The 13,734-nt window shown below is 44.4% G+C and overlaps 1 protein-coding gene across 1 annotated transcript in view; it reads right to left on the bottom strand.

Annotated features, from left to right (window-relative positions):
- bcar3 (BCAR3 adaptor protein, NSP family member) overlaps positions 1-1,181 on the bottom strand; it is a 31,561-nt gene extending 30,380 nt beyond the window's left edge. The window contains 1 exon segment of the mRNA XM_030784695.1: positions 860-1,181. Coding sequence (XP_030640555.1) covers positions 860-1,173 — 314 coding nt within the window. The 5' untranslated portion in view covers positions 1,174-1,181.
- Between the last annotated feature and the right edge of the window lie 12,553 nt (positions 1,182-13,734).

The following is a 13,734-nucleotide window of genomic DNA, read 5'->3' as shown; positions in this document are numbered from 1 at the left end:
GTTTTGACTTATGATTAGAATCAGAAGGGCAACAGAGCTACAGCTCTGAGTCAGTACCTGCGAGGCAAAGTAGGTGGGCACGAGTGAACACAGACTAGTCCTGACCTGTCTTAAGAGTGATTGACATGCAGTCTGGCCTATCAGGCTATCTCATGTACTGACTGCACATTAATGACTACCAGAACCCATCAGTATTAAACACAACAGCTCTGAATGGGCAGAAAACACTGAACAGGTTTCTTCAAGCAAGCACCCCTCTGTTGCTCTTCTCTCTGTAATGTTATCTCAGAACTTTACAGTCAGAGAAAAATAATGAGATATGCTAAGAATGTTTTGTTTGTTTGAAATAAACATGCATTGCAAATTATGCCGAGTCATATAATTAGGCAGTTAGGGGCTGGCTGACATGTGGTTGATTTGTTTTGACGTTCCTACATATGTGACGGACAAATTATTATTACTGTTCTGAGAAACACAGTACTTTGGAGAAATGAATAGTTGATACGCATTCTATTGCTGTCAAAAGTCTAATTCACCAAAGACTTCAAGTCATTCATAATAAATTGCTGCTTTAAATCATAATTTGTCCCCATTTGACAACTGTAGGTGGGAAACTGGGTGTGAACAAAGTGCATTTCCAGTAAATGGAGCTGAATCTGAACAGTCTGCTTACTGCATTTGGAGTTAGTACACAGTTTTTGCGAGTGATTTTAGTTATAATGCGACTTCACTGAGAGATTTTGGGTCCTATTCCCAGACAGTTTCCGAATCAACTTTTCTGGAATTTTGATTCCAGCTTGCGTTCACACGTGACCCCGTTCTATTAAATTGACGGAAGATCTACGGATAAAGATTGTACCTGTAAGCGGTGAACTGGAAAGGCTGGTGCTCCTGAATGATGTTATGAATGAGAGGAGATGGAGGCAGACGGTGACGGGCTGGCTGTGGCATGGTCCCCATGTAGCCAGGCTGGTCCCACGAGTGCACGGCCGCTCCTCCTTTCTTCTTCCGGGGCAGAGTACCGTGAATGGAGACTCCTTGGTACGCCCCGGCGGCGGGCAGGTCGGCCACAGACGGCTGCAGGCTGAGCAGGTCCATGGAGGAGGCCAGTGGGCACTGCCTGCCAACATGCATGTTCCTGGGCAGGCTTGCGAACCTGCCTTCTGCCATCATCCTCAGCTCTACGGAAGACGATAAGAGACAGCACATGTTAAACATGCATTCAGATCCAATCAGCTTGCTACGGTCTGTTGCCCAGATGACCATTACAAAGGGCAATTCTGTTGTCACTGATGGTTTTGTTTTGTTTTGTTTGTATTTGTTTCCTTTTTAGTCACCATATGTGGCGGTGTAATAAAACAGCAGCTTGTTTCGCTCAGCGGCGAAGCAGAAAATATTTAAATAGTTATTATTACACCACAGTCATGGAAATCAGATCCACAGTGTCTTTTCACCTGCAGTTATTACATAACTGTGGTCGGGGTAACTAATAGAGGCCTGCTCATCTCCATGTTATGGAAACAGCCCAGGGCTCCGATGGCTATATACCACAGTGATATTCACTCAGGGATCATAAACAGGTTCTGTTGATGCATAAGCAAAATGCCCATGTACGCCCTGTGGCACCGAGACAGGCAGCGCCAACATCGTATTATGTAAGCATTAGCTGAAACATGAGACAGAAGCGTGTAATAAAAACTTGTCCATTAAATCTGTGTCTCCTGGCATAGACAGACCACAGAAACACTGGTGCATAAGATCAGACTTACCCTCATGCCTCTGGCCGCAAGACAACGGATCAACATGCCCCCCAATCACAAAAAAAAAAAAAACATGTTTACCTCAAAATTCCAGACTTAGGCATGCACACCACTAATTGAAGGGATAAAACTGGAGACTCTGTCTAAGAGTCTAAGAGAGATGCATTATGGGAGCTGTCCAGCTCCCCTGTAAATGAAACTTATGGCTCATCCAATCAGAGCCCCATCTTTGTTTAAGAATTTGTCTGTAGTTTGTGCATCCCACTCATTCTTGCCTGCCAAAGTGTTGACAGCAGCATTCATAATGTTTCTTTTGTTAACACTGAATATACTACAATGTTTGTTTTGCATGGCTTTAAAACCTGAATAGATTTTGATTTATGTTTTAATTAATGCTGTTTTTTTTTCTTTCTTTTAGAGCAAATGCACTGTCGTAATTAAAATGTAATCCATCAGCACTCAGACAGACAGAGCACACCAAGTTCAGCCCTTGTCTGAGCGTTTTCTGTGGCATATTCATGGATTCAGGGCCTCTGTTTAATTAAGAAAACACATTAAAGTGCCCAAAGTGAGACAAAGAGCAAACCAGCAAGCTTATTGAGCTGTTTTCTATTGAGAAACTTGTTGAGCTGGTTCCATAGGAAGAGAAAGGAGAAAGGGAGTAAATTGTGTGTGTGTGTGTGTGTGTGTGTGTGTGTGTGCGTGTGCGTGTGAGTCTGGTGACCCAGACACAGGTTGAGTGTGTGTTTGTGTTGACCCCATTAAACTGTGCTGTTAGACCTATTCACCACAAACAGGCAGTGCAGCCCTATTCACGCACGCACGCACACACACACACACACACACACACACACACACACACACACACGCTGGTGTTGCAGTCGGCTTTTTTGGTCTGCATTGTGCTATGTGAAATTTAATCTAATGCGCCGTTGGCATCACTTTTTTGGGGTCTAACGTTAAACCAGTGAGCTCAGTCTGACTGAAGGGGACTTTTACCCCTGGCTCCAACCTTCTAAAACAAGCAACTTCATTTACATTAGTTACCACACGATATTACAGCTTTCTTTCCAACTGACAATGAAAAAAATTTTTTTTTTAAAAAAATGTATGCTGTCTGTGATATAAATTGCTCCATGCCACGAGTGGATCACAAGTGAGGGAAACTAGAAAGAGTGGAAATTCCCTGTAGAAGATCTAAAGGGGAATGTTTTAACCTGTCAAGACATCACAGTCTGCCCAAAAAACGAACCAACAACCCCTGTCTACACACAGAATGGTTCAGTGTATTTACAGTTCAGTGTAAGACATCCATAAATCCTGTTTGCTCTATTTCTCCAACTCTGTTCTCCTTTTTCCTTCTTCTGAGTAACGTGGTAAGTTTCAGTATTGAGTAAGAGCGAAGCATACAATCTGATTTCATTTGTTTACACAGGGATTTTAGAAATTCCCGAGCCATGCTGAAAGGCTAACAGGAGATTTCAGTTTGATCAGGATATTTTGCCGGGCAGTGAAATCAAAAGCTCAGTTCTGTGTGTATGCACAGTAGATCCATACACCTGGAACACCTGTGCACTGTTCTAGGCCCTGTAACAAGACACTCCAAGTCACAGAGTGTTTGATGTGGTATGTATCAAGTAGCTAGCACTGAATTCCAAAGAGCGTTGTAACATAGATTGATTATTATACTTTGCCTTCAATCTCCCATTTCTCTCATCCTCTCAACTCCCTCACATATCTCAGTACATAAGAAAAACTCCAGACCTCCTCAGATAGTTATTTCGACCCCTCGTGTTAGAAGGCATGGAGGGGGGTGAGAGGGGGTTTGAGTCACAGTCCATAGCTCTCTGACTCACAACGTTCAACATCTTAACAGCAAACACATACAAGCAGTGAGTCAGTGCTGTTTATCTACCCTGCCTCTCCTTACCTGGGAATGCGTTCAACTCGGCTGAAATTTTGATCGAAAGTTTCAAAGCGCCATTGTCGAATTGATATTATCTTTATTCGATGCCCCAGCGGCGCTCAAACGTATCTCTGCCCTCAGTCGTTCGACGTCACCGAGCTTACGAACTCGCCTATTGAATCTCATTTCAGTTCCAAACCGGCTGGAACGGACAGATCTCAATACGACAAGGGTTATCAAATAGAACAGACTGTTGCTCTTCTAGAACACCTCCAAAAAGAATCATCTTAGATGGAGCCCCAGGTCAAACTCATACGTTCTCATGCCAAGGAGAAAAGCCCTGGGAAGGGACACTGGAGTGAGTCTACAGTGGATCACAAACAGCTGTGTGGTTCAGGGACAGCTGTCAGAACTAACGGAATGCTGTGGGATAACTAGCCCCCCCTGCGGTCACGGTCTGCACGTGCCAGACATTAAACGGTTAACGTTCTCTGTTCTCCCCACACATCGTGAATATGCAAAGCCCTGAGCTGGCGTCTTGATTAATCCATCACCACCACCACCTCCTCCGTCACCAACTCTCCACCTCCACCTCGCACATTCTCTCCTTCCCTCTCTTTTGCTTAATTCACTCATTCCTCATTCTGGCCTGTCGTTCTGTATTACTCTGTCTATTGTGTTGTTGTGCTGTTTCTTTCTTTCTCTCTCTCTCTCTCTCTGTTCTGTGTCTAACATCACCAGCTGCCTACTGCTGACTGATATCAAGATGTACATCAGTCACAAGACACACACACACTCACACATACACACTCTCTCTCTCTCTCTCTCTCTCTCTCTCTCTCTCTCTTTCTTTCTCTCTTTCTCTCTCTCTCACCCACACACACACATGCTGACATGCACTCACATGGCTAGATTCCCATCAGTTTCACGGCAACATCCTGTCATCTGAGTGAAAGTCAGAGAGCTTTTGCTCTTTGGGGACGCCATTATCTTAATCTCTATTTAGTCTATTTAGACACATGAAAACTTTTATAGAGGTAACTCCATTATTGTCTTTCATCTTTGTAAGAGTTCATCTTAAAAGAAAATTCTTCAAATGAGGCTATTCTAAGACAGTCGTACAATCACACAACAATTGAAATTATGCAGGCATATGGATTGAGTCACAAACAATGAGAAAAAAGCCACAGTCAATTATCCACATTACTTAGACATGGTCTTTAAATAACTGAGAGATCGCGTTGAAAAACTCTAAGCCAAAGGTTAAGACATGAAGGAGGAGAATGTTCCAGTGTCTTTCAAAAAAAACAAGCAAGCTATTATCACTTCATACTTTCTAAGCATCAACAAGCCCCCCCCCCCCCCCCAACACACACACACACACACACACACACACACTCTTCTTCATGGGATTCTCGTGAATAATTCAGTTGTGCTTTAATGAATTCAGACCTGCTTAGTGAGGACAAAAGGCCTGAGTGAGACCGACAGGGTAAGAGAGTTCTTCACAGAGACAAATACATCACTCAACCCCAGCTATGGCTGCCAACCTCATCTCGCCTCCCTCACTCACAAAAGCAACAGGAGACAAAACAGTGCACGAGGTTCAGAAATAGCTCTCTCTCTCTCACTCCCTCTCTCTCTCACTCCCTCTCTCTCTCTCTTTCTCTCTCTCTCCGCTACTCACTCTTCCACTCCCACAGGACATATGGGGTAGCTATACATCTCTCTCAACCCTTTTCACCTCCTCCCTCCAGACTGAGGGCTTTTGAAGTTCAACTTTCCCTTCTCTCAAATTCGACTCCGTGTCACTAAGACTGCACAAATCACCACTAAATCAGCCTCGGGGGAGATATTAAAAACGACCAAATTTCTGGAGAGTCCCAGCCAGCGTTTTAATAGACATCACTCAGGAGGGCGCGAATACCGGCAGACCTGTGAACAGACGGCGAGGCCAATCAGCGCACATAGGCGAGCAGCAGTATCCGGCTTTCTCTCAGCTCTTTGCTCTAAAAACAGACACTTTGAAAGCTTCCGTCTGGATCACATGAAGCATGCCTCCTCCCTAATTACCTCTGTGTGTGTGCCGGGAGAGTTAATGAGGGGGGCCTAAAAGCAAAATAAATGACACAACAACAAATTCTGGTTCAGAAAACAGGCCTAAATGAGTCACTGGAAACTGAGAATGGCGCCTCTTCCTTTGTATGCAAACTTCAAGTTCATCAAGTTCTGACAAATGATTGACACACACCCGAATACATGCAAGTACATATAACCAGTGTATATGTATATGTAGACATATGTATGTATATATTCACACGCAGGACAGAATAGCTTTAGCACTGCCCCTGGCTGGTCTTTCACACTCAACCCCAAAAGGGGAACAATGAAACCAAATGTCACATGACACTTTTCATGGGCCTTTCCTTTGTTGAGGAAAGAGAAGGAAGAGGCGGGGGGGAATATCAGAAAAGGAGGTGGGGGGGGGGGGTCCCACCCCACCCTCCTCACAGCATGGAGCGTCCCACAGAGCTCCTTTCAATGGCCGGCCCAGACCAAGATGCGTATTACGTATTAATCACAAAACTTATTAAAATCCTCAGCGGTGGCTGTCACTCTGTTCCACTTGAGCAGATCAAGCTACACAAAACCCCAGAACAGCTTCCGTCGGTTCTCACTGCTCTGCTCCACATGCTTATGGCACTTTACCAAAGAGTTAATCAATCCAAGTTCATAGCAAACTCTACACACAATTAATGACATAGAAAGTTTCCTCTGGAGAATCCCACTCTGCAAGCTCCTCTCAAAGTCCTTGAGTGCGTTTGACTTAATCTCGGTGTTTGTCTGAGAGAAGACTTTCTTAAGGCCGGTATGACATTGTTTACAGAATAAATCACAGTGCGGTCTGTAGGCTCAGACAAAAAAAAACAAACAAACAAAAAAAACTTTAAAAATCCGAAGTGAGAGACATCTCCTCTGCCTTTCGAAACTTTCCTCACTTTTCAAGGAAAAACGTCTGACAGGTGTTATCTGTTATTAGCCTCATTACACAGAAAAGCAGAAATTCCACTCTCAACACGATAAACTGAAATTCTGCAGAACTTACCTGTCTCGGAAAGACAGCTGACTCCTTGGTGAACTAAGCAGAAGCAGAGATTTTCCCTTCACTAATCTGTGAGTAAGACTCATTCACCGCTGAGCTGCAGGCATAACGGATTGGATCTCACACTGGTACGCAGACTCACACTGACAGGAAAAAAAAACAAGAGTCGCATGTACGGCTTTTCTCCCTGGCAATCCAAGACCTCACACGCTGACCGTTGTTCCGCTCCTCAGAATGTCAGACTAACTCTCTGTCTGTCTTTCTCTCTTGTTTTGTTACTGCAGCAGAAAGTCACGCCGTTATCTCTATCTCCCTCTCTCTCTCTCTCTCTCTCTCTCTCTTCACTAATGCACACAAACTCACACTCGCTCTGTTCCCGGCTCCTCTGCTCAGCCCTGCAGGGGAGTGATTTACGACTTCCCAGACACACCCTCTGTGCTGGGCGGAACCTGAGGAGTCTTCACTGGTCCAGCCCCTACCCCCTGCCCCTGGTCCTGCTCCTAACCCCCAGCACTCCTCTCCTCGGCTCAGTTCAGCTCCTGTCTCCCCTGTCACCAGTGCGACGCAGCACACACAACACAACACTGACTGCTCACATTTCTCTGCACCCCCTCCCCCCCCCCCCCCCCCCCCACATCCCCCTGCCCCGCACGCCGATTCTACCATGACCGATGCAACAGTCGAATTTAAAAAAAAGGTTTCTGTCTTCTCGGGTTACCAGCTGTCGCATATTTCGCTCTGCGTCCAGAACAGATCACTGTCCGTAAAACTCAACAGTTTTACATCGCGACTGCGCGGTTCGCGACGAACCTACGCTAAGAGTGAATTTTTGTGAGAGGACAGTTGCTATGTTTTGTTTGGCGTTGAGCGCTGACACTGACTGGGCTGAGGTTGTCTCCACTAAACACACTTTCCCTTCTTTTGTCGTCCTATTCCTCCTCATTGTCTGCTGGTGATAACAAACAGCCCAGCGTGGGTTCCTTCCTGACTGTGGACGACAGACGGGCTTAGCTAAGCCAAGCAAGAGAATACAGGCGGGCAGGTAATGTTTGCTTGGTGTCTCTGTGAGGACATTGCTATGACTCTTCGGCTCTTTGACTCATAGGAGACTGAAAAGAAGCCGGTTTTGACTGGCTCGTACACCGCATCTGAACCCGCAAAAGTCTCCTAAAATTACACCACACCTGCCTGAACACCACACCATAACTCATAGCTCAGTTCATTCATCACACTTCCATAATCAAAACATCAGAGAAATATCTAATGTAAACGCCATACAAGGTAACATCATTAATCTTCATATAGTAAACGCAGGCAACCAATCCTGCCTGCCATAAAATGGTTCACTTGACATGACACTCAACATAAGTGATATATATTTATGACAGATGAAGTAAGAAGTAAGATAGTGTGTCTTTCTTGACTTTTTTTTTTTTCAGGGATCATCCTGAAACCTGGTTTGGTTTAACTATCCTCTGTCAGTGATACTGAACAGAGCACCCCCTTCACATTTCATCTGATAACCTCCCTGTCCTCAGGCACCTGTACCCCCCCCCCCCCCCCACACACACACACACACAGCCTGGCCACCTGCACCCTCTGTACCCGGCAGAGGTGGGGGTAGGCAAAGCGCTTTGCACTGACTTTCCTCAAAGTAATTTAAGCGTGGCTCTCTGAGCCCATGTGCATGGAACTTTTCAGAGTTGACCAGTTCCCCTCAGTCCACCCGACGGAATTTATTAGTGAATGGAAAGAGCAAAAATGAAAATAAAAAAGGCTTCTAGTTCTAGTTGCACCCTTTTTGAACTCTAATAAACCTGGTGGGTGCTCAGACATTTCCACACACTGATTCATCAAGCTCTGTCATAAGAATAGGGAAACCACTCCTATGAATTGTTGATGCTGTTCATTTACAGTGAGTCAACACACTGAACTGTTATTTGTGTTTGATTACTCATAGCTCCTGCTCAAGCATGCAGTGTTTATTGTGACAGATAAAAATCAAGCGTACACCAGAAACCAAGTCCAGAACCATACCATAACTTCTTTTTCATTGACAGATCTCAAAAAGAGAGCTGGACAATGACTGGACAGTTCTCCAGCTCTGACACCCTGATGGTATTTTTGTTCTAGGAGAAGAACTCAAAGTCTGTCTTTTCTCCACAGCCCTGCCCAAGGCTGAGAGGAAGAACATCTTATCACTGTGTGAAATGTAAACTCTCCTGTTATTCCACTGTATTTTAAAACATTCTTCAGAGGACGACTCAATACAACTGGTCAAGTTAACCCCGAAAACATCCTCTTGAACTGGCAAAACTTCCAGCTTTCAGAATTTGAAGTTGAAGATCAGAGGTGCACGCAGAAATTTAAGGTGACAATTGTTGAAAATCCTCTCAAATTGAATTCATTGTGTGTCAGACTCTCATCGTTTGAATACCTTTACTCATCAACATAACACAATTCAGTTTGTGTCCTGAAAGTGGGGGAAAAAAATGACAGATACATGAGATCTTTTTCTCCCCTTTTTTTCTTTGGAGAATAGGGTCACTGTACCTATTACAGTACACCCACACTGTGTGTTTTATGTGCTTCTGTTACACTAAGATGACAGGAATTGTTGAGAAAGTTATCCTGTGTCCAGCCCCCTCTCGATATCAGAAGACACCGACGAATGCTGCAGGTCTATCTTTGAACCTCTTGCTCATCGAAACACGGTGAGGAATCTTCTCGCTATGGCAACAAATATTTACCATTGGGGTAAACAACCAGTCAGTGTCAGGGAGTTCAGTCATCTGTTCTCACATGTTAGCCCTTAGCTGTCATCGGAGGGAAGTTAGGAGGTTAGATCCAGAGGAGTAGAAGAGGCCCTCACTGACTGACAGATGACCACACAGTCACCGGTCAGCAGTCACATTTTCCAAGAGTTGAGAAAAGAAATGACAGTTACTCATACTGTTCCTGACACGTCGTTAAAAAAGAAGAAGAAGAAGAATGCTTGCATGGCCTTTGATACTTAAGCACAGTTCAGTAACGGTCCTTCTACCATCTTGTGTATTTATCAAACAGACAGACAAGGTGTTCAGATCTTCTACCAACCAACAGAGCGCTGACTAAGTCTGTTATACATGCCCATCCGCTGGGAAAGAAACACATGGACCAGTATAAGATTTCAAATCATAATATCACTTTTTTTTTTTTTTGTTTTGAAGAGTGCATGCCCAGCGGTCGAACACTGAGGGATATTTGTTTATGTTGGTCACTTCCTCTCGAAGAGGAAGTTGGCTGGATGTGACATGCTGGAGTCGCTACTGTCAAAACTTCCATTCCCACACCCTACGTGACAGCAAAGATAGGAAACCAAATGCACTACCCCGTCGCTACTCCCACCGCTTTGATCAGACTGCGGTTTGGGAAGAAATCTGCCCATGTTTTTAAGCAGCCTTCTCACACTCTCTCTTCTTATTTCTAATTATATATTTAGTCCTTGACCATCCCTTTCCCATATTTGGGTGTATTCTTGCTTCGTGAATATAAACAGAATTGTAAACCATACCCAAACGAACATGAATTAAGTCACACCCATGTCACAGAAATCATTACAATGTTTTGTAAAAGCAACAGAATTTAAAAAAAAGATCTAAATATAGAGAAACTCTGGGATATGATGATGAAAGTACTGAACTAATTTGAAGTCACAGGATTACACTACCTATGATTAGAGCTGTTTAAACTTGTTCAACTTTTCTATCTTTAAGCCCACCTTTTCTAAGGATATCAGTTCAAACACTCTGTGGAACAAGAATTCTTAAATAAACACATTCTTTTAATATGCTTGTTCGGGTGCATATTTTTTCTTACGAGAGTTTATGCACTGTTGGCTGCGGTCCAAGAGGCCCAGTATTCATAAAAAGAAACTAATAATATACCCCCCCCCCCCCCCCCCCCCCCCCTTACGTTGTGCAGTCAAGAACTGTGTCCTTCAAATGTTCTTATCTGGGTCAGAAAGGCTTGTGTAGGCAATTTACACAGGACGCCATCTACGCTTATGAACCCACCATCACTTCTAATAGTAGGGCAAGCAGCATGCCAACCTCCCAGTTAATAGCACACTGGAGGTTCCCAACAAAAACAGCAGTTTGACACTGACACAGACGCATTGCTGTGTCATTCTACAAATGACAGCAATGTCTTCCAACACACATACACACACACACACATACACACAGACATGCACACGCTCACGCTCACACACGCCCACACACACACACACACACAAGCTCACACACATACAGCTATCGAGATAACATTTTCAGTGTTGTGTGTGATCATTCTGCATAGGAACCATTAAGCGAAATGTGAACTCACATACTTTGGGAGAACTTTTTTTTTTTTAATGATCATCACTAAGAGACTCCTGAGAGTTGGAAAATTATTCTTCCACGCAGACAAAGCAGATTAGCAAGTATTTGGCCAATTTGCACAGTTGATAAAACTCCCCTGCAGTTCCCAGGGGACCACTGAGCAGTGGACTATGCTTGGTCTCCGAACGACAAGTATGAAAACTGACAAACACAAAGCCATATCCATGTAAATATAGCACTTCATATTCCCACATAAATAACTTAAAAAATGTTTGGACCAGTTGTAATAAGTTGCTTTTCTATTCAGTTTGCTATTTTCTTTTCTTTCTCAATGCGCTGAAAACATTCTTTGTATGAGTCAAGGATACACAGGACGCCCAAGGAATCACATATTCACCTGAAGAAGAAGCCATTTCAGTCTAACAAGTCTTTGTGTTAGAAACATTAGCAATTCACACAGGATGTGTAAGACTGTCACAGCTGAGTGAATACTCTTTAGGATAAACCATTGGAAGGTGTGAAAGCTAAGTTAATCTGATCTCCTGGCGATTTCACAAACAGGCGAAATCATCTCATGAAAAACAATAGGGGCCGTGATACAGCGCGGGGATGGAGCTGCTAGACCACAGGTATTTTAATAACAAACTTATTTTGGACGTAAACATTATCGTCGGGCAGAGATTCCCTACCCACCAGTATAGCTACAGCAATGAGCAGCGACTTAGTTGGAAGAGCTTGGGAAACAAGCCCTAGCCTGTCTCTGGTTCGTGTGGAGCCTTTCACATGGGCTGCCTTAAGTCGTAATTACACACAGAACAGTGCAGTAGCCCCAGGGCTGGGGATGGCTGCGGGGTCTGTGGGCTTCTCAATGAGTTTATAATCACCTCTTGGTGCCTCCACGTGACTCCCCGGCTTTATACGGCTCACGCAGCCAACCATCAGTAACAGTGAGGGGGCATGTGTGTCTGTGCACGTGCATTGTGTGTGTGTGTGTGTGTGTGTGTGTGTGTGTGTGTTTTGGGCATGCATTTTTAATGGGGACCCCTAGATTTAAATGCCATGTTGTGTGTGTGTGTGTGTGTGTGTGTGTGTGTGTGTGTGTGTGTGTAAATGCGCATGTTATACACACTGGAGGCGTAAACAAGTCTGTTCATGACATGGTATCTGTGTTGACGGAAAACGGGCCTGTTTTATTATGTTTTCCTGTGTCCTCTCCGTATATTAACCTTCATTTCTTTTATCTCTCTCTGATTCCCAGCAAGTTCCTGAGGATCCTATCTCGTTCACGGTTTACAGCTAACTCCCAAAATCTCAACAGCACACATATTTAACTCATTTCTTTACACACCCATGCCCAGAAATGAGATTCACTGATGCACACACATGCGCACACACACACACACACGCACACACACACACACACACGCACACACAAATACAGAGAAAGTGTTCCTGAAGACTAATGATTCCCAGCTTGTACCTTTGGGGGCCTTCTGGTGCACGTCAATGAGAAAAAGAGATGCAAAACCTTCCAAGAACACTTTCAGATGTTACTCTGTGATGAAGGTGTATAAATGTTTTAGTTTGAGTTATGTTATGTTATACGCCGTTCGTTGAACATCGTCTGAGTAAGCCCTCCAGGCTAGTGAGGTTGCGTGTTCTCGTGTTTGATTAACAAATCTCTCCAGCGTCTAGCAATGCGCGCTATCAGACGCAAGCTGCCCAACACAAACAGGTCCTAAAAGGCAAAGAGCAAACAGAACTGTAGCCCAGTCACTGAAAACATCCAGACTTGATGGAGCTGATAATGCACACTCGTGTTTAGACAACCTGTGATTTTTGGAAAGGTGTGTTTGTGTGTGTGTGTGTGTGTGTGTGTGTGTATGTGTGTGTGTGTGTGTGTGTGTGTGTGTGTGTGTGTGTGTGTATGTGTGTGTGTGTGTGTGTGTGTGTGTGTGTGTGAGCATGAGAGAGAGGTGTCTTCCTAAAAAAAAAAATACTTTGTTTTTATACACTAACACACGTGTCACACATGACTTCACACTGGCTACTGAGTCTACGATTCTGTCACGTCGGCTATTATGTCTACCTAATGCGGCCGAATGTAAACAAGAACAAGAGCTGCTCCGTGTCCCATTGGACGTCAGATTCTAGGCCTTTCTCACTGGGGCTTTGCTTTTTTTTTTGCCTCTGTGCAAAGCAAGTGTAGGGCACACTGACCTTTCTTCCTCTCACGTTCCCGGAGCACCTGGATACTGGACAGAATGTGGATGCGATGCAGGCGACAGTGGACCCCCAACTCCAGCAGGTCCAGCTCGGTTATGTGTAGCAGGTCCTGGAGAAGACAAGAAACATGGGAGGGAAAAATCAGAGACAGAGGCCCTGTGCAATTTGACAGTCGTCGTACGCACACGCGTTCATTAGACCCGACCGCCAGTCGGCCCTCCCAAAAGTACCCTCCCCTGACGCTAAAAACACTAGACCAATGTCTTTAATTACCGCCGCACTTCGCAGTCCCTGACCTTGTTTAGGTTTTAAAACAATGCTTTTCTGCAGCCTTCGGGAAAAAAAAGAAAAAAAGAAAACGCTGCTTTGTTTTTTCTT

Source organism: Chanos chanos, chromosome 9, assembly GCF_902362185.1.
Source record: "Chanos chanos chromosome 9, fChaCha1.1, whole genome shotgun sequence".
Lineage (NCBI taxonomy): Eukaryota > Metazoa > Chordata > Actinopteri > Gonorynchiformes > Chanidae > Chanos > Chanos chanos.
The sequence above is the reverse complement of the archived record's forward strand: the minus strand, read 5'-3'. Positions and strand labels throughout refer to the sequence as shown.